The 21,580-nt window shown below is 41.7% G+C and overlaps 1 protein-coding gene across 2 annotated transcripts in view; it reads left to right on the forward strand.

The window, feature by feature from the left end:
- The window catches only part of LOC111957469 (dual specificity testis-specific protein kinase 1-like), a 49,368-nt gene that overhangs the window by 12,018 nt on the left and 15,770 nt on the right, over positions 1–21,580 (forward strand). For both annotated transcript variants that reach the window (XM_023978296.3, XM_023978297.3), the window contains 4 exons: positions 10,313–10,521; positions 11,154–11,275; positions 15,311–15,359; positions 15,987–16,136. In XM_023978296.3, coding sequence (XP_023834064.1) covers positions 10,313–10,521; positions 11,154–11,275; positions 15,311–15,359; positions 15,987–16,136 — 530 coding nt within the window. The remainder of the gene's footprint in view (positions 1–10,312; positions 10,522–11,153; positions 11,276–15,310; positions 15,360–15,986; positions 16,137–21,580) is intronic.

The following is a 21,580-nucleotide window of genomic DNA, read 5'->3' on the forward strand; positions in this document are numbered from 1 at the left end:
GAGCTCATCTTTTCAGCTGCTGCTGCTTAATTTGGAACTCCGGTGAGGACTAATATGGTGAGGAAGTAACTTTTAAAGAATGACCAGGCATCCTCAACTGACGGGATGAGGTCAATATCCTTCCAGGGTACCCGGGCCAGGTCGATTAGAAAGGCCGGCTCGCAGAAGTGTTTTAGGGAGCGTTTAACAGTGATGAGGAGTGGTCGTTTGACCGCGGACCCGTAGCGGATACAGGCAATGAGGCAGTGATCGCTGAGATCTTGATTGAAGACAGCAGAGGTGTATTTGGAGGGCAAGTTGGTCAGGATAATGTCTACCTGGCCAAGATAAAGCATAGAAATTCGACACATACAACAACACAGAGTTACAGAGTTACACATGAATTAAACAAAACAATGCTTTTAGTATGAAATATCCTTATATATTTTTACACACTATTATTTATTTTACTATGTCAATATGTATTTGTTGTCAATGTTTTGCCGGCAAACTGATGGCAGTTGTGAAAAAAGTCAACAGTTGGATGAGTTGCAGAGGTAATTGAAAATAATGGCATTATTGATTAAATGTTTATTTCATCAATTAGCCTATTATCTACTAGAAACTCATGAACAATATCGACACATAGATAAAAAAAAAAAAAATAATGCTGTATATGAATTGTAAAAAATTTGGTATAAATTACCAAAATTGCGGTTGATTGCCATAGATTTTCTGTTAGTTACCAAAATTACTAAAGATTCCGTTAACTTTGGTAAATTACCGGTAGCTTTGCAACCCTACTTGCAAACTATGTTGTTCCTTCCTACAGTATTAGTGACGCCCGTCCAAGACTGTTCAAGAAACAGACTGTTCTTTAATGTACCTAATCTGTCCTCCCTCACTAAATGTCAATTCCACATTTTAATGGAATAATGTCGCTACTTACATAATCAATAACTTCCCAGGTTTTAATGGAGGTTGCAATGCTTTTATTTCAGGATAACTTAACATGTTTGTTTTTTTGAGTGCTGATGATAGTAGTCTTTGAATCTAGTGTTTGCAATGGCCTACTCTTACAGTGGTTGGCTACCCTGAACATGCCGAAATAATCCAGTGGGTTGTTTGACCAATGCACGGGAGGAGTTCCATGGGATCTACAGGAGAAGGCTGTGTCTGAAATGGCACCCTATTCCCTATATAGTGCACTACTTTTGACCAGAACCCTATGCATGCCCTGGTCAAAAGTAGTGCACTATATAGGAAATAGAGTGCCATTTTGGACAAACACAAGTTAGAGAGGGACAGAGTTACATTGTGTGCTGTTGACATTCTGTGTAACCTTCCATACACTGCATTCAGCCAACAAATGCATATGTGAGGATGCTGTTCATCGACTACWGCTCGGCCTTCAATACCATAGTGCCCTATAAGCTCATTACAAAACTCACAGCCCTGGGTCTGAACTCCTCCCTATGCAACTGGGTCCTGGACTTCCTGACTGGCCGCCCCCAGGTGGTGAAGGTAGGCAACATTATCTCCTCGACACTGATCCTCAACACAGGGTGCCCCACAAGGGTGCGTCCTCAGTCCCCTCCTGTATTCCCTGTATACCAACGACTGCGTGGCCTCAGACAGTTACAACTCCATCATCAAGTTTACTGACGACATGACAGAAGTAGGCCTGATCAACAACAACGACGAGACAGCCTACAGGGAGGAGGTAGACACTCTGACAGCATGGTGCCAAGTAAACAACCCCTCCCTCGACGTTAGCGAAACAAAGAAGCTGATTGTGGACTTCAGGAGGAACCAGGCTGGACACGCCCCATCCTCATCAACGGGGCCGCCGTGGAGACGGTCAATAACTTCAAAATCCTCAGCGTACATATCTCAGTGAAGCTGAAATGGTCTAACCACACGGACAACGTAGTGAAGAAGGCACGACGGTGACTCTTCAACCCCAAATTCGGCCTGTCCTCGAGGGCCCTCACAGTGTTCTACAGGAGCACCAAGGCTCTTCAGAGGGTGTACATGCAGCCAAAGGCACCATGGGGTGCACACTGTCCTACAGGACACCTACAACACCAGGTGTCGCAGGAAGTCAAGAAGATCCTCAGGGACCCCAGACACCAAACCATGACCTGTTCTCCCCGCTTCAATCACTCAGACGTGGCAGTACAGAAGCATCATGGCAAAAACTGAAAGACTGGCCAATAGTTTCTACCCTCAGACCATCAGGTCTCCCCCCCCCAATCCTCAACTCTCACTTACCTTACCTGCTAGCCTATGGACATTCTTTAGCCTGCTGTCCCCCCCTTCTACTCCCCCTTTAAATTTCAATTGGGATTTTAGCACTGAACTTCAACGATATAGCTTGAATACAGCCTTAAGAGTGCCTTTTTGGTTCAAAAAAAGGAAAGGTGGTCTTACAATGGATCATTTAATTATTTGATTTTGAGTTTTAGGACCCCTTTAAGTATAAAATAATATATAAAACAATTATTGGTAACACTTTATTTGACACCCAGTGTCATAACATATTATGACACGCTCATAACACATTATGACATGCTCATAACCATGTCATAATATGTCATAACAGCTGACATAACACTGTCATGGCCCATATATTTATGTGACATATATTGCATTATTTTATGGCTGGTTATGACTCCTACATAAGAGTGTTAAAACCCACATTTATTCAAATAATKTTTTTCCCTGACAAGAAGTTTCCTTTCGTTTAAAGTTAGTTTCTTAAATCCTTTGTTGCTGTTGTAATTCATTCTTTAGAGTCATGTTTCTGTCATCATATTTTAAATAACTTGTAGAAAATACACTTTATGACACTGTCAAGAAGCATTATGACCATCACAACCATATAAGCCAGATAGGCCTATCACGTACATGCCCTTATATCAGTCAGAAAGAGGGTGTCTTGTCCTGCTCCTGAAATCTGCTCCTGCATTCATCCCAGTCATCAGCAACAGAGCATTGGGGTATGTGAAATTACAATAATACTTTATGGTCAATAAAAAAAAAAATATATATATATAACATAAACATACTGTTGACACGTAGGGTATGGTGTAATGGAATGTTTTGCCTTGTGTGGTTTTGTGGGTTTTATACTCTTATGTAGGTGTCATAACCAGCCATAAAAACACGCAATATATGTCACAACAGGTGTAAATATATGTGTCATGACAGTGATAACAGGTTATGACAAGTTATATCAGCTGTTATGAAATATTATGACTTGGTTATGACCGTGTTATAACCTGTTATGATGCTGGGTGTCACAAAGTTTCAATTATTTGATAAAATATAAAATTAGTCCTTTACCACGATACCCCATAGAAAACACATTGCAATCATAAATGGTAGCAAAGACAGTAAAAAAAACGAAAACTACCTCCATACGTGCATTCATTTGTATGGGTTACCTTCAGACGAGTTGTAGAGCAAAACAGAGAACACCATCTTGTTCGTGATAGTCTCATCTTTCCATAGTGTGGTCATACTAGTTAGTAGGCTAAGAAGTTTTTGCTTTAGACGTTTTCATCAGAAGACTGATTTCTCATGGTCTGGCAAACACCGCTGTAGGTCATTCACCTTACACCGMAGATGTGGAAGGCCGACATAGACGGATGTAGTGGATTAATTAAGAAGCAGCTTATGCAAAAGATCTCTAATTTAAAATGATTTTGCTGGCAATTTTTGTATCATGTTGGTTAAATAAGGGGTTACATATGTATAAAAAATATATATATATATTTTGTGAGCTTTCTTATGTCTCCTAGATACTGTATAGGACAGATACTTCAAAACCTTTTTCAAAACCTTATTTTTTGATTTATGAATGTGTTATTCAATGTGTCCCTCCTCCCAACAGYTTATTTTAAATGTAAAACATGTGACAGAAGAAATGGATGTCAATGAATGATCAAAGGCSTATGTCAGTTTGTGACAACTGCTGATGTGTGCTTTCTACGTGCTTTCTAAAATACATTTTATTGACTGATAGAGACAGTTCGGTTTCAGTTGCTGGTCACTCGTGTTGAAGTACTGGTATTTGTCTCAGGTTGCTGGTACTCAGATCTAGTCCAATAGTGGGTTAATGGGAGAACCTATTTCTAGAGGTCCCACAAACATTACGCACAACAACAAAAAGATGATGGCTTTTTCTGAATAACACATAATGTGTAAGATACAGAGGAACTGGAACCAACAAGCTGTCACAGTCTCACTGCAAAATTAGACGTTTTTCAATTTTCTCCCTGACTGTAACACTGATGCTAACTGCTGCATATTTTACCTCTTTGCTATACCATCTATTTTGAACCTTTAAATGTTATTATGCAATTACCTTCCTTATTCCTGGCAGAAACTCAGTTCATTGAAAGTCTCTCCCTTTGTATTCTTTCCTTCTTTCCTTCCGTTCTTTATTTCTCTCTCACTCTCTATTTCTCTCTCTATCTCTTTCTCGAAAACATTTCAGCTGTTCATGCATAATTGAGTTATGCCTTGATTTGGACTCTCAGGTCAGGCTGAGCAAGAMCCCATACAATCTCAGACAGACCGCCATACAGTACATGGCACACACRGTTGAAGTCAGAAGTTTACATACACTTAGGTTGGAGTCTACTGCTACTAGTACTCTCTGTTCATCATATATGCATAGTCACTTTAACCATATCTACATGTACATACTTCCTCAATCAGCCTGACTAACCGGTGTCTGTATGTAGCCTCGCTACTTTTATAGCCTCGCTACTGTATATAGCCTGTCTTTTTACTGTTGTTTTATTTCTTTACTTACCTATTGTTCACTTAATACCTGTTTTGCACTATTGGTTAGAGCCTGTAAGTAAGCATTTCACTGTAAGGTCAACACCTGTTGTATTCGGCGCATGTGACAAATAAAATTTGATTTGAGTCATTAAAACTCGTTTTTCAACCACTCCACAAATTTCTTGTTAACAAACTATAGTTTTGGCAAGTCGGTTTGGACATCTACTTTGCGCATGACACAAGTCAATTTTCCAACAATTGCTTACATTATTTCACTTATAATTCACTGTATCACAATTCCAGCGGGTCAGAAGTTTACATACACTAAGTTGACTGTGCCTTTAAACAGCTTGGAAAATTACAGAAAATGATGTCATGGCTTTAGAAGCTTCTGATAGGCTAATTGACATCATTTGAGTCAATTGGAGGTGCACCTGTGGATGTATTTCAAGGCCTACCTTCAAACTCGGTGTCTCTTTGCTTGACATCATGGGAAAATCAAAAGAAATCAGCCAAGATCTCAGAAAAAAAATTGTAGACCTCCACAAGTCTGGTTCATTCTTGGGAGCAATTTCCAAATGCCTGAAGGTACCACGTTCATCTCTACAAACAATAGTACGCAAGTATAAACASCATGGGACCACGCAGCCATCATACCGCTCAGGAAGGAGACGCATTCTGTCTCCTAGAGATGAACGTACTTTGGTGTGAAAAGTGCAAATCAATCCCAGAACAACAGCCCTTGTGAAGATGCTGGAGGAAACAGGTACAAAAGTATCTATATCCACAGTAAAACGAGTCCTATATCGACATAACCTGAAAGGCCGCTCAGCAAGGAAGAAGCAACTGCTGCAAAACCGCCATAAAAAAGCCAGASTACGGTTTGCAACTGCACATGGGGACAAAGATCGTACTTTTTGGAGAAATGTCCTCTGGTCTGACRAAACAACAATAGAATTGTTTGGCCATAATGACCATCGTTATGTTGAGGAAAAAGGGGGAGGCTTGCAAGCCGAAGAACAGCATCCCAACCGTGAAGCACGGGGGTGGCAGCATCATGTTGTGGGGGTGCTTTGCTGCAGGAGGGACTGGTGTACTTCACAAAATAGATGGCATCATGAGGATGGAAAATTATGTGGATATATTGAAGCAACATCTCAAGACATCAGTCAGGAAGTTAAATGGGTCTTCCAAATGGACAATGACCCCAAGCATACTTCCAAAGTTGTACATACAGTTGAAGTTAAAAYTGTACATACTGTACATTTTAAATAAACAATTCAAGTGGCTTCGACATATTCCACCTGTGTAAGGTGACCTATAGTTGAGACTCAGCACATTCAGCACCACAGATATGTGTGKTCTGGCCGTGTGCCGTATGTTTCAGACCTATTGATCAGCTGTAGAGCCACACAACAGGATCTCTCCATGCTCTTCCTGTGTTGCTCACAGAACTGCAGACATAAGCAGGCAGCATCAGGGTTCCTGTGTCTCCCCTGGATGGCTGTCTGAAGATCCACGAGGCAATTAACACTTCAAGTGTCCTCATTGGATCCACCCTAAGTGTTTTGCATCCTAAATGGCACTATTCCCTATCAGAGCCCATATATGCCCTGGTCAAAGTAGTGAATGTGGTGCCATTTGAGACACACAAAGTGTTGTGTTCACCCTAATGCACTCGGCTGGAGCCACATGCCCTGAGTAAATCACTATGTAGGATTAATGACCCAGCTTCCAATCTRTACCATAATGGTCTGTGTCTGAGATCAGCAGACAGAGCAGTGGAGACTATTTACAGATTCTGAATCTGACTAGAGTAGGCTAGCCTGCCATATTGACTGAAGCCTATGTGTGGWTGGAATGTTGCTGTTACACAAAGTTCATTAGTACTGTACGCGCGTACACATGCATACAGACATACTCGCATTCAAACGCACACATGTGCACACAGATACACACACACACATACACACATAGTTCCACACATGCACTCAAACGCATATAGTTAGCCTTGATGTCTTTTGTTTTTGTATTGTTGTTGTCCTTAGTTTTTCTATTTTTTTCTATTTTTTTCTCTTTTGTTCTTTCTGTTGGTTGTTGGCATATTGGGTGGGTGGTTGTTTTGGTTGGGTTGGAGGGGGGCATTGGCTTGGGATGGGTGGCGGTGGGGGGGTGGATGGGGAGGTTTTTTAGGGGGGGGTGGTGGGGGGTCTCAGATGGTTGAGGGGCAGCTCTCGGGGAACTGTGGGAGGATCTTGGATGGTTGGTGCGCTTGACCCTGGTTGTTCCTGTGGATCACTCTGGATGGGAGTGTCTGCTAGATGACTGAATATAATGTAAATGTAGATTGTATGTTTTACATTTTTACAAAAGATTTAAAAAATGAACATTAGCACTGGGAATGTCCAAATTGGCACCCAATTGGCTCTGGTCAAAAGTAGATCGCTGCAATATATATGGAATAGGTTGCCATTTTGGACGCAGACMCTTTTTTTGGCAAGTGGGAGAGTGCTGCTGCATGACAGGGATCCTGTCAGACTCTGGAGTAAAACTTTTGTCGCTTGCGTGTCTGTGTGAAGGCTGTGTCATCCTTTGTGACGTCACCTGTTGACGTGATTCCACATCAGTCAGGAAATGGCCTTGCTGAAGTACACAAGTATTTGGTTCAGATGCCTCTGACTCTCTCTCTCTCTGCCCTGAACTGAGATAGCAGTCAGATATGTGGGACTTCCTCAGAAAGAGAGTCGTTCCSCTGAGGAATAGTCTCACYTTGGTGTGAACTGGTCTCACTKTGAAGGTCTCATAACTCACATTTCTTATCTGTGGGTGGGACGTCAGTAGGGCAGTCCCACTGGTAGAGTTTCTCCTGAAGGTCTCTGTGGTCAGACAAAGGTCAAACTCACTGTTTAGTGTGATAACAGGCTTTTCCACAGGAAATCACTTTACTAAGGCTGCGGCCCAAATGGCACCCTATTCCATAGTGCACTACCTATTCGCCCCCTGGTCAAAAGTAGTGCACTATAGGGAATAGGGTGCCATTTGGGATGCATTTCTAACTCGATTTCTTACTTTTTTTGCGGCTCTTGGCTCAGTAACAAAACCCCTCTGTAAGACAAAGCTGAAATAGACAGACCGAAAATCTGATTTGTAAACACAAATTGAATCCAAACAATATGAAATTCAATCTAGAGACAGATTTGTTGTTTGTACGCTGAGATTCACTCCCAATTCAAGTGAAGTGCCATCAGATTGATGCTAAGGGAAGCTGACATCATTACCTGATTTATCTACCATTGTGTATTCAAACAAACCAGACTGTAATCCACATCCATAATTTCTGAGTGCCATATAGGATGTACATTCTATGGGCTGTCACACAATGTTCTGACTTCTATGGAAGTGACTGTTTGATTGARGAGGGTTGCAGCAGGCTACAGCTCTGGTGACTGTGTGACAGTGTGGCTCTGGGATGAAGTGTGAGCGTGTGTTTCTGTGCACCATACAGGATGCCATATAGGATGCTTTGTCTTGGKATTTCTGTGAAAGTAACATTTTGATTGAGGTGGGTTGTAGCAGGCTACATAATAGCTCTGGTAACTGTGTGAAAGACAGTGTGTCTATATGATATACTGTAGATCCTCATCAGTGAGAGACATGATAAGGCTGCACTGTGAGCGTTTTCTCTGACAGCCAGCCGGGTTGGTGTCGTGGTGGTGGGGGCTGCAGTTGAGATGAAAACACTGTGATTGTTTGTACACGGCTGTGGCTGTTAAAACAATGGCAGCGTGTGTGAGAGCTAGCCTCTCATGGTTAAAACAATGGCAGCGTGTGTGAGAGCTAGCCTCTCATGGTTAAAACAATGGCAGCGTGTGGTGAGAGCTAGCCTCTCATGGTTAAAACAATGGCAGCGTGTGTGAGGAGCTAGCCTCTCATGGTTAAAACCAATGGCAGCGTGTGTGAGAGCTAGCCTCTCATGGTTAAAACAATGGCAGCGGTGTGTGAGAGCTAGCCTCTCATGGTTAAAACAATGGCAGCGTGTGTGAGAGCTAGCCTCTCATGGTTAAAACAATGGCCAGCGTGTGTGAGATAGCCTCTCATGGTTAAAACAATGGCAGCGTGTGTGAGAGCTAGCCTCTCATGGTTAAACAAATGGCAGCGTGTGTGAGCTAGCCTCTCATGGTTAAAACAATGGCTGCGTGTGTGAGAGCTAGCCTCTCATGGTGAATCCCATGGTGGGGTTGATTCCCACTTGATTGACAAAGCCCTGCCAATTGTGTCAGCGTGTCAGTCTGTGCTGTTCACTGGCATCATTGTCAGGACCAGGTTTGTTGTTGCTCCCTCTGCCCTTTAACCATGCTGTCCCGACACCGGAAGTCAAGTAAAACAACTTATTTTAAGTAAGATATTGTTTTCATAGCAGCAGGATAGGCACCTTTCCAGTGTGGTAGAGACACTATATGGTTTCAAACATACAGAACTGTCCTTCCCTTAAAACACACAGACAGTCTCGTATATTATTCTATTTTATCAAGTTTATTTTACACGTTCACCCACTGAAAAATCACTAGCCTCTACGGCTACGCACATCACTATATCTTACTATATCTTAGTTGTTTTACTTGACTTCCGGTGTCAGGACAGCATGGTTAAAGGGCAGAGGGAGCAATAACAAACCTGGAAAGGTGCCTATCCTGCTGCTATGAAAACAATGACAGTGTGGTTTTGTTAGCTGCACACACTTCCTGTTAGAGTTGGTCTTCTCAGCTACATTTTCCTGTGACAGACGATTCCAATCATTTGTTTTTGATGTCTGATAAGGGCTTAGAATGCCTCAAAGCCTWAAAAGGACTCCTTAACGATAGAAGCGCACACTGATAATTATACATAAAGCAATTAAGGAACATAATCTTATGAGAAAAAGCGCCATTCACCTCTATCTGGTTACAAATTAATTAATGGAAGAGGATCACCTTCTCCAGATGAATCATCAGAAGAGCACATTTTACTTTCAAATATCTCCCCCTCATCCTGTAGTAGGCGGACATGTCCCTCTCATCAGATGCTCTCATTAAAATGAATAGAACCCCTCTCCATCTTTCTTGTTATTATTAGCCTGGMGGGAAAACAAGTCACTTGATTAGTCAGCTACACTGGACAGTCTCTCACCTGTGTTGCCCAGGCCTGCTACACTATTTTAAGGAACCATTATTCATGTCTCTTTGTTTCACTCCATAAAGAGGAGGCACGTTCTATCCCATTGAGCTAATGAGCGTAGATTTAATTATTGTCCGCTCTCTCTTTCATCCACTCTACTTTGTTTTGACATAGCGTTATTTGGGGTTATTGCAGACTCTTTGTAAGGACAGGCATTCTCTCAATGTAATCTGTCACAGAGGGGTGTGACTAACAAGTGTGCATGTGTGTGTGTGTGTGTGTGTGTGTGTGTGTGTGTGTGTGTGTGTGTGTGTGTGTGTGTGTGTGTGTGTGTGTGTGTGTGTTCGATGTGTATTTTTGTGTGTGTGTGTCTACCTTATAGCAGACATCACTCCCCACTCCAGGATGTGTGACTGTGACGTGGATGTGTCTTCAGAGCCCACCAGCCCCAGGCTCTATGGTGAGTCCTCTGACAAATACTACCATGTGGACCGCTGGCAGAAGCTCCGCACCGCCGTCCGCAAGCTGGAGTTCTGGGAGAACTTCACTGCTGAGCTCATCGGGAGTGGCTTCTTCTCCAAAGTCTACAAGGTACCTGGTTCCTCCCTAGCCATCTGTAGTGAACCTAGCATGCATCCCAAATGGCACCCTACTACCTATATAGTGCACTCCTTTTGACCAGAGCCCTATGGGCCCTGGTAAAAATAGCATACTATATACACAATAGGGTTCCATTTGCGCTACATATTTAAGACAAAGCATGTTTTGTGTTGGATCTAATTGGAACATAGGGGCCAGGAATGCCTGAGCATACTGGCCATCAATCTGTTTCATTTTGTTTGATGATTTAATCACAATGAAATAATGGAGTCGTTAATTAATTTACCTGCAAAAACAGCTCCTTTCAGACAGTCACTTAAAATGCTTTTTTGTACAGGTTACATTACTAGGTCTTGAGCAGGTTTTTCAGTGGTTAAACTGTAAAAACGTGTCTGTTTCTCTCAAGTGATTCACAGTACTGTGAAATAACTCGTGTGTTTCTCTCAGGTGATTCACAGTACTGTGAAATAACTCTTGTGTGTTTCTCTCAGGTGATTCACAGTACTGTGAAATAACTCTTGTGTGTTTCTCTCAGGTGATTCACAGTACTGTGAAATAACTCTTGTCTGTTTCTCTCAGATGATTCACAGTACTGTGAAATAACTCTTGTCTGTTTCTCTCAGGTGATTCACAGTACGAGCCATAAGGTGATGGTGGTGAAGATCTATAAGAATGATGTGGACCAGGATAGCATTGTGCGTGAGATCAGCCTACTGCAAAAACTCTCCCATCCCAACATAGTCAGGTATTAGTCAGTTACACCTTTTTGTGATGACGACTTATAATATGTGGTATATGACCTTATTGATACCATGTAAGAATTTTGCATCATTGCTTATTAATTAAAATAAATAATAATAGATGCATTGTACCAATCAAATAAATGTAATAAATTAAATGAAAATTGTTTAGATAAGATTAAGCCTGATAAGCTTATAATGTTTGATTTATGTAAGATTATCTGTGTCAGTACAGGGCATACACTATGAATGGGAATGCTGGGAAGCTTTGTGTACTTTATGTCGTGCAGTCAATGGCTCCAGAACATAATAATCTAGTAGCCACAAAGGCCTATTCTACCCATCTGAAGTGGTTACATAAGGTGTGAAGACATAGTTTCAAGTGGATGTTATGACACGCACCACAGAATCACGGCATACCTTTCCTGAATTCCAATCCAAAATATAGGGTATTATACTGTATACTGTACTTCCAGTCATACTTATGCTAAATATAGCTACCCAGAAGTCACCTTTGTCTCAATACATCTCGACATCTTCAATTATATGTCTTAACATGTCTCAAGACATCTCCAGACATCTTCATTTATATGTCTTAAAACTTCTTATGGCTGAGATCCCGTTAACGGCATCGACTTGACAACAGCCAGTGAAAGTGCAGGGCGCCAAATTCAAACATCAGAAATCTCATAATTAAAATTCCTCAAACATACAAGTATTTTACACCATTTTAAAGATAAACTTGTTGTTAATCCCACCACAGTGTCCGATTTCAAAAGGCTTTACGACGGAAAGCACACCATCTGATTATGTTAGGTCAGTACCAAGTCACAGAAAAACACAGCCATTTTTCCACGCTAAGAGAAGAGTCACAAAAAGCAGAAACAGATAAAAATTAATAACTAACCTTTGATGATCTTCATCAGATGACACTCATAGGACTTCATGTACACAATACATGTATGTTTTGTTCGATAAAGTTCATATTTATATCAAAAATCTAGTTTAAATGGCGCGTTATGTTCAGTAATGTTTTGCCTCCAAACATCCGGTGATTTTGCAGAGAGCCACATCAATTTACAGAAATACTCATAATAAACATTGTTAAAAGATGAAAGTATATACATGGAACTTTAGATAAACTTCTCCTTAATGCAACCGCTGTATCACATTTCCCCAAAAAATTACGGAAAAAGCACACTAGCAATAATCTGAGTACGGCGCTCAGACACAAAACCAAGCCATACAGGTACCCGCCATGTTGTGGAGTCAACAGAAGTCAGAAGTGCATTATAAATATTCACTTACCTTTGATGATCTTCATCAGAATGCACTCCCATGAATCCCAGTTCCACAATAAATATTTGTTTTGTTCGATAACGTCCATAATTTATGTCCAAATATCTCCTTTTTGTTCGTTCGTTTAGTTCCAAAGTCCAAATTGATGACGCGCAGGCCAGACGAAAAGTCAAAAAAATCCATTACAGTTCGTAGAAACATGTCAACCGATGTATAGAATCAATCTTTAGGATGTTTTTAACAAAAATCTTCAATAATGTTTCAACCGGAGAATTCCTTTGTCTGTAGAAATGCGATGGAACGCAGCTAACTCTCACGGGGGGCGCGCCTGAGTGAGCTCGTGGCACTCTGCCAGAGCCCTGACTCAAACAGCTCCCATTCCCCCTCCTTTACAGTAGAAGCATCAAACAAGGTTCTAAAGACTGTTGACATCTAGTGGAAGCCTTAGGAAGTGCAATATGAACCCATAGACACTGGATATTGGAAGGCAAACTACAAACCTCAGATTTCCCACTTCCTGTTTGGATTTTTTTCTCAGTTTTTGCCTGCCATATGAGTTCTGTTATACTCACAGACATCATTCAAACAGTTTTAGAAACTTCAGAGTGTTTTCTATCCAAATCTACTGATACTATGCATATCTTAGCTTCTGGGACTGAGTAGACAGGCAGTTTACTCTGGGCACCTTATTCATCCAAGCTACTCAATACTGCCCCAGCCATAAGAAGTTAACATTTCTCAAGACATCTCAAGACATCTCCAGACATCTTCATTTATATGTCTTAACATGTCTCAAGACATGGTGATGACTGGGTATGTATACACATGCTGCTGAGTCTGTGGTGCAGTAATGGCCACAGCAGGAGGGACATATAGTACTACCTTGTCACATAGGCCAGCTCTACACTTATGAAGTGGTTACATAAAGTTGAAGGCATTGTGTTTGTCCAAGCAATCTTATTTTAGCCTTTCTTTCAAGGCCACAGTATCAGTGGTTATTTAACAGCACAGTTTATCTGCTGAGGTCAGAGCATTGAGAGTCAATGATGAAAGTGAATATGAGTCCAATACAATATGTACCTGCACAAATAGGGCATCCAGCCCTCTGTGAGTGGGCCCTACTCAAACAATGATGTAAAATCTGAATAATTTCTAATGTTGGAGCCTGAGAACATTGCCTTCCTCAGACACAGACACAGACACATAGCCAAACACACAACCGCATTCATTCACCGCAAAGGTAGCGATCGCAAAAAAACAGCAAAAGATATAAAATTAATCACTAACCTTGACCAACTTCATCAGATGACAGTCCTATAACATCAGGTATACAATACACTTATGTTTTGTTCGAAAGATGTGCATATTTTGAGCTGAAAACCGTGGTTTACATATGTGAAAATGTAGCAACTTTTTCCCAGAATCTCCGGATATATTTCTGACACTCACCTAATCTGACCAAAGAACTCATCATAAACTTTACTAAAAAATACATGTTGGACAGAAAATGAAAGATACACTAGTTCTTAATGCAATCGCCGTGTTAGATTTTTTAAAATAACTTTACCATAACAAACAGCTTACGTTATAGCGAGACACGCCCGCAAAAGGAAGGAAATACGACTAAACATTTTCCACAGGAAATACGAAATAACATCATAAATGGTTCTTACTTTTGCTGAGCTTCCATCAGAATCTTGTACAAGGAGTCCTTTGTCCAGAATTAATCGTTGTTTGGTTTTAGAATGTCCTCTTCTCCTGTCGAATTAGCAACCTTAGCTAGCCAAGTGGCGCGAAAGTCCATCTTCACCTAACGCAGAGAACGGAAAACTCCAAACTCCCGATAAACGTTGAATAATCTGATAAAACTATATTGAAAAAACATACTTTACGATGATATTATCACATGTATCAAATAAATCAAAGCCGGAGATATTAGCCGTCTATACCGAACGCTTGTCAGAAGCGCAATGCTGATGTTCCTTACCCGCGCCTTCGAAACAAATGAAATGTGGTCACGTCATTCAAGAGCTCTTGTTCGACCTCAGATCAAGCTAGACACCCCATTCCACCTCCCACTGCCTGTTGACATCTTAGTGGAAGGCGTAATGAAGTGCATGTATATCCATAGATTTCAAGCAAATGAATAGGAAGGCCCTGGAAAACAGAGCCTCAAATAGTGTCAATTTTTCACTTCCTGTCAGGAAGTTTGCTGCAAAATGAGTTCTGTTTTACTCACAGATATAATTCAAACGGTTTTAGAAACTTGAGTGTTTTCTATCCAATAGTAATACGATTATGCATATTGTACGATCTAGAATAGAGTACGAGGCAGTTTAATTTGGGCACGATTTTTTACAAAGTGAAAACAGCGCCCCCATATTGACAAGAAGTTAAGTAACTTATTGTATATTATGACCTGGGAGACAGATTGTGTGAAGACCGGTGGGGCCAGGAGTGGTGGTCTTATTAACTACTCAACCATCTTCAAGTACATCGATTGTACAGTATATTCTAAATGTTATTATGATTCCACATCATAATTCTGTTGTCCATATAAAATCAAAGTTTACTGGTCACACACATATTCAGCAGATGTTTTTGCAGGTGTAGCGAAATGCTTGTGGTGCTAGCTCCAACAGTGCAGTAGTATCTAACAATTCACAAYAATACACAMATCTAAAAGTAAAAGAATGGAAAAAAGAAATATATGAATAATATATTGTTGTGATTTATTCTAGGTATCTGGGGATATGTGTGAAGGAAGATAAACTCTACCCTATTTTAGAGGTGAGTGTTACTTTCTCCACCTTGTACGGATGATGACTTCACACTCTAGTGAGATGAGTGGGGAGACACACTGTCTGTTTTTAGGACATGCACCCTGTACGTATAGAAGGTTGGGTTGTGTGTGAGCCGCTCCATCTGGGCAAATATGGCCTGTAGCGACTGAAACATGTTGGGTTTTACAATAAAGAAGCAGTTTTATCAACTTCCCATAGTTGCGGAATTTCCTCTTAACTTCAGTTTGCTACTCAATTCTTGCTACTTGGTTGGAGAGCCAGGTGTGGCAGTGTTCCTTATCCTTTCAACTCAACTCTTATTTCCAGGTCTGTTTCAGTATGTGGGGCTAATCCAATGAGGTGTCTATCTGTTTGTGTGTTAGTGGGGGTTGATGGGATGTCTGTATGTTTCAGTATGTTAGTGGGGGTTGATGGGGTGTCTGTTTCAGTATGTTAGTGGGGGTTGATGGAGTGTCTATCTGTTTCACTATGTGAGGCTGACAGGCTGTCTATCTGTTTCAGTATGTTAGTGGCGGTTGATGGGGTGTCTATCAGTTTCAGTATGTAAGTGGGGGTTGATGGAGTGTCTATCTGTTTCAGTATGTGAGGCTGACAGGCTGTCTATCTGTTTCAGTATGTTAGTGGAGGATGTCTGGAGGAACTGTTGGCCAGGAAGGATGTGTCTCTGTGCTGGAGGGARAAGGTGGACCTGGCCTGTGACATCACCAGAGGAATGATCTACCTGCATTACAAGAACATCTACCACAGGGACCTCAACTCCAAGGTACAGTAGACCAGGAGAAAATCCCACCCACATCTACATTACCACAGGGACCTCAACTCCAAGGTACAGTAGACCAGGGGACAACCCCACCCACATCTACCACATGGACCTCAACTCCAAGGTACAGTAGACCAGGGGACAACTCCACCCACATCTACCACAGGGACCTCAACTCCAAGGTACAGTAAACCATGGGAAAATCCCACCCACATCTATTGTAGATTATTGTTGTATTTGTGGTGCATAGACCACAAAGTAACCCGGAAAGTGAAAAGGAAAATAAGGAAGGTCCGCACTCAGCATTTGCAGTGAAAGAAAGAGGAAACTGTAAGGGATGTTACCTCACACATTGGCTGTGTCTGAAATGGCATCCTACTCCCTATATAGTGCACTACTTTTGGCCTGGCTACAGCCACTGACTGATCTCTTTGACATTAGGAAAACCCCTACTCTTACGACAAACTTTAGCAACATCGGAGCTGTGACATCATGTAATGATCACATTGGCAGGTCTCCCTTGTAAAAGAGGTCTTCTGACCTCAATGGGACTTCCTGGATAAATAATGGTTACATAAATTGGTTTTAACTGTTGTGGACAAAGCAGGGAACGGTTGAGTTGAGGATCATTCAGTAGTCAGACTGAGGCTGAGGATAACTCTACCATGTGGAAAAGATATCAGCCTAGAAAAATCGGTTCTCTCTCCCAGTTGCCAGGATCCACAGAAGTGCAGGTCGGTTATGTTATGTAGAGGGACGAGCAACAAGCACAGTCCATTGTCATGCTAATGTACTCCCACTCTGAGCTTTGTTATTGTACGCATGCACACACACACACACACACACACACACACACACACACACACACACACACACACAGAGAGACGTGAACACATACACACCAACAGCCAGTCCCTCTGTCTGGGAAAGTAGGGTCAGTGAGCAATGGATCAATAGTAGAGTCCGCCACCATCCTGCGCTCTCTCTCTCTCTCTGTATCTCTCTCTCTGTATCTCTCTTTCTCTCTCTCTCTCTCTGTATCTCTCTCTCTCTCTGTATCTCTCTCTCTGTCTCTCTCTCTCTGTCTCTCTCTCTCTCTGTAACTCTCTCTCTCCCTCTCTCTCTCACCACGTTCCATTTTAACAGCGACCTCTCTCACTCTCTACTAACCATGGAAATACTGGTGGTGACACTGATGTGTTCCATACTGACATTTAGCACGTCACCCAGAGAGACAATCCATTTGGCTCTGGTCTCAATGATGGCATTTTACCGGAAAGTAATTGGTGTTTCTGCAAAGCAGTACTGTTGTTTTTCCCCATAGACCCCCCACTGGTATCATTAGAGTTGGCAAAAGGATGCACACGTCTGTCTTACATCAAACAAACAATTGCTGTCTTCACAATTACAGAGAGTGTTTCAAAAGATCACTGCTAGGATTGATGGCAGAGGCCTATAGGCAAGACAAGGTCTTTTCTCATGTGGAATATGTTTCAATCTCTAAAGAAGGGACTTCAGTCTCTATAAATTACAGTGGATCCAAGCCAGACGTGCAAGGTAATTACAGTTTTTCTCAATTGCTAAAACACAATTTCTGAAACCTTGCTCCATTTCCTGAAAACATTCAACACAAAACCTCATCTTCAAGCACTATTTACATAACCTCTGACTCCTCTCGCAAAATGAAACATTCGCCTCAAAACAGTTTTACCCTTTTCAAAATCCACACTGCTCTCAAAATCATTAAACAAAGTGATCAAAATGATATACACTCTCACGCAGTCAGTAAACAATACACCGAAGAATAGAAAACACATTGTTCAAAACATACAATTCTCAGGGAGAAGTACATTTTTAATCTAAAAAAATATTCATATTTTTCGTCATTCACTTGATGAACAAAAAACATGTTATCATAGTAGCTCAAAATTGATCAGAATTACCTCTCCTTGTACCCCTATTTTTACAGTACTGTACCCTGCATCTCACAAACTTGTCCTTTGTCTCTGATACTGTAATTCTTGTTCTTTGTTGATATGAACCTGCAACCAGTCAAAATCTATTGAGCAGTCAGTACGTTAATAAATGGAAAGCACAATGTTCAGGGCCATACAATTTGTCCAAATCAAATCAAATGTTATTTGTCACATACACATGGTTAGCAATGCGAGTGTAGCGAAATACTTGTGCTTCTAGTTCCGACAATGCAGTAATAACCAACAAGTAATCTAACCTAACAATTCCACAACTACTACCTTATACACACAAGTGTAAAGGGATAAAGAATATGTACATAAAGATATATGAATGAGTGATGGTACAGAACGGCATAGGCAAGATGCAGTAGATGGTATAGAGTACAGTATATACTTATGAGATGAGTAATGTAGGTAAAACATAAAGTGCATAGTTTAAAGTGCTAGTGATACATGTATTACATAAAGATGGCAAGATGCAGTAGATGAATATAGAGTACAGTATATACATATGAGATGAGTAATGTAGGTATGTAAACATTATATTAAGTGGATTGTTTAAAGTGCTAGTGATACATTTTTTACATAATCCATCAATTCCCATTATTAAATGGCTGAGTTGAGTCAGTATGTTGGCACGGCCACTAAATGTTAGTGGTGGCTGTTTAACAGTCTGATGGCCTTGAGATAAAGCTGTTTTTCAGCTCTCTGGTCCCTGCTTTGATGCACCTGTACTGACCTCGTCTCCTGGATGATAGCGGGTGAACAGGCAGTGGCTCGGTGGTTGTTGTCCTTGATATCTTCATGGCCTTCCTGTGACATCGGGTGTGTAGGTGTCCTGGAGGGCAGGTAGTTTCCCCGGTGATCGTTGTGCAGACCTCACTACCTCTGGAGAGCCTTACGGTTGTGGCGAGCAGTTGCCGTACCAGGCGTGTATACAGCCTGACAGGATGCTCTCGATTGTGCATCTGTAGAAGGTGTGAGTTCTTTTGTGACAAACGAATTTCTTCAGCCTCCTGAGGTTGAAGAGGCCTGCTGCGCCTTCTTCACAATGCTGTCTGTGTGGTGACCAATCAGTTTGTCCGTGATGTGTACACCGAGGAACTTAAAACTTCCACCTTCTCCACTACTGTCCCGTCAGTGTGATAGGGGTGCTCCCTCTGCTGTTTCCTGAAGTCCACAATCATCTCCTTTGTTTTGTTGACGTTGAGTGTGAGGTTATTTTCCTGACACCACACTCCGAGGCCCCTCACCTCCTCCCTGTAGGCCGTCTCGTTGTTGTTGTAATCAAGCCTACCACTGTAGTGTCGTCCGCAAACTTGATGATTGAGTTGGAGGCGTGCATGGCCACGCAGTCGGGGTGAACGGAGTACAGGAGAGGCTGAGAACGCACCCTTGTGGGGCCCAGTGTTTGAGGATCAGCGGGTGAGATGTTGTTACCTACCCTCACCACCTGGGGGCGCCCTCAGGAAGTCCAGGACCCAGTTGCACAGGGCGGGTCGAGTCCATTGTACAGTATACAGCCTACAATGCACTGTACTACAGTATGCAATACTAAAAGGGACAAAAATCAAAGGATTAAACATGTGATCAATGTGCTTCTCTTGTCTTTGGGCTGGGTCAGGCCAGAGCACTTCGTCGACATCACAAGCAATATTGTCCCTCCTGAGGCAACGGAAGAAGCCTCTGTGTGCCGTATCCAGCCCTGACATGATTCCTCACCTATATCACCACAGGCTAAATCCATGTTTGCAGCAGATTTACTCTGGTAGGGTTGTCTATCATACACTTTCCATCTCCAAGAAGAGAAAAACTCCTCAATCGGATTCAGGAAAGGCAGTATGAGGGAGGTAAAAGTTCATAAACTGCCCATTATGGTAAACCATTCCCTTACCTGAGCTGCTCGGTGGAAACTGACTTTGTCCCACACTATCACATATGTGGGAAGGGATTCTCATTTAGCTCTTGAACCTGCTGCTCAAATTAAATATCTCTTAGATTGACAATAAACTTAGACGGTGCTGGGTTATATGGCCCGAGTATAACATGGTGATGTAGAACACATGGTTGCTGATACAGCACAGATTGTGACATTGCCACCTTTGACCAGGGACTTCAACAATGGCCCGCTGTCCAATCATGTTCGGCCTCTCCTTCCTCCCCTTTGTTAGATTGAAGCCTGCTTCATCGACAAAGATGAACTCATGGGGTCTGTCCAAGGATTCCAAGTCAAATATTGTCTGTGTAGAAATACAATATACTGTATGTAGGATTTTGTAAGTCGTACAGACAGTGCTATACTRTAGAGTACAATTAGGCTTCTGATTCACATACATTGTATGTACTGAAGAGTAATGTCATTCACATAGTATGTGTTAGTACTGTAGACAATCTGGATTACAGTAAATGTTTMTGAATGTACACTTACTTGCACATACTGAGCTCGCAGTTCTTTCACCCTTGGTGAGTTGCGCTCAAAAGGTACTCTGTATACTTGTTTCATTCGCATCCTGTTACGATGGAGGACACGGTCAATTGTGGAAATGCTCACACTGTCGATTCCCTGGAAGTGTGTGTTGTSTTGTATCACTCGTTCCTGGATTTCTCTGAGTCGTATTGCATTATCTTKAAGGACCATGCCAACTATAAYGGCCTCTTGCTCCCGAGTGAATATAGCTGTMCTTCCACCTGCATGTGGCAGCCTTGCAATTCTACAAAAAGTAGTTGTGCAGTTACAAAACATATTCATGCAGTACAATACATACAGTGATTAACTTTACAAATGYCTATTGAAACAGCTGCATATAGTGTAGTACAGCACATTTGCAATTATAAAAATACAGTAGTATACTGTACCTGTTCTCTTCTCTGAATGTCCTTRCTATGGTGGGCACAGAAAATCGGCTCAAATTGGGTTGCACTCTAAATCCTGCTTCCCTCATTGTCAGTCCATGGACAAGGACATGGTCTATAACTGTTGCTCGAATTTCATCAGATATTTCCACTCTTTGTCTTCCTCTTCCTCTTCGTCCTCCTCTTCCTCTTTCTTACCCTCCTCCTCCTCTTCCTCTTCCTCTTCGTCGCCCACCTCGCATACGCACTTGTCCTCGTCCTCTCACATTGTTTCTTCTATCCATTCTCAGACTTTCTCCTTCCCACCTTCAACAACCTGTTTGCTCTCTGAACTGGCTTATATTGGTTGTGTCGCATCATTTGWAACAGGTTAAATCAATTTTGAGTGGTTGTGTTCAATCAATGACATGTGTTCTCTATTTGCATTTGATTGTTGCCACTTGTGTTTACCAGTATGGATGACATGTGCATTAGAGTGCAGAATGTGTTTTGAGAATGAGAATATGTTTAGAGTTTTGCTGAAAAGTGTAAGTGAGATCTGCAGATTGTGTTTTACCATGTGAAATGGTTTAAGGTATTGACAACAGACTGCATAATTAGCTAAATGAGTCCAGGCAA

Source organism: Salvelinus sp. IW2-2015, linkage group LG33 (genome assembly GCF_002910315.2).
Source record: "Salvelinus sp. IW2-2015 linkage group LG33, ASM291031v2, whole genome shotgun sequence".
NCBI classification, from domain to species: Eukaryota; Metazoa; Chordata; class Actinopteri; order Salmoniformes; family Salmonidae; genus Salvelinus; species Salvelinus sp. IW2-2015.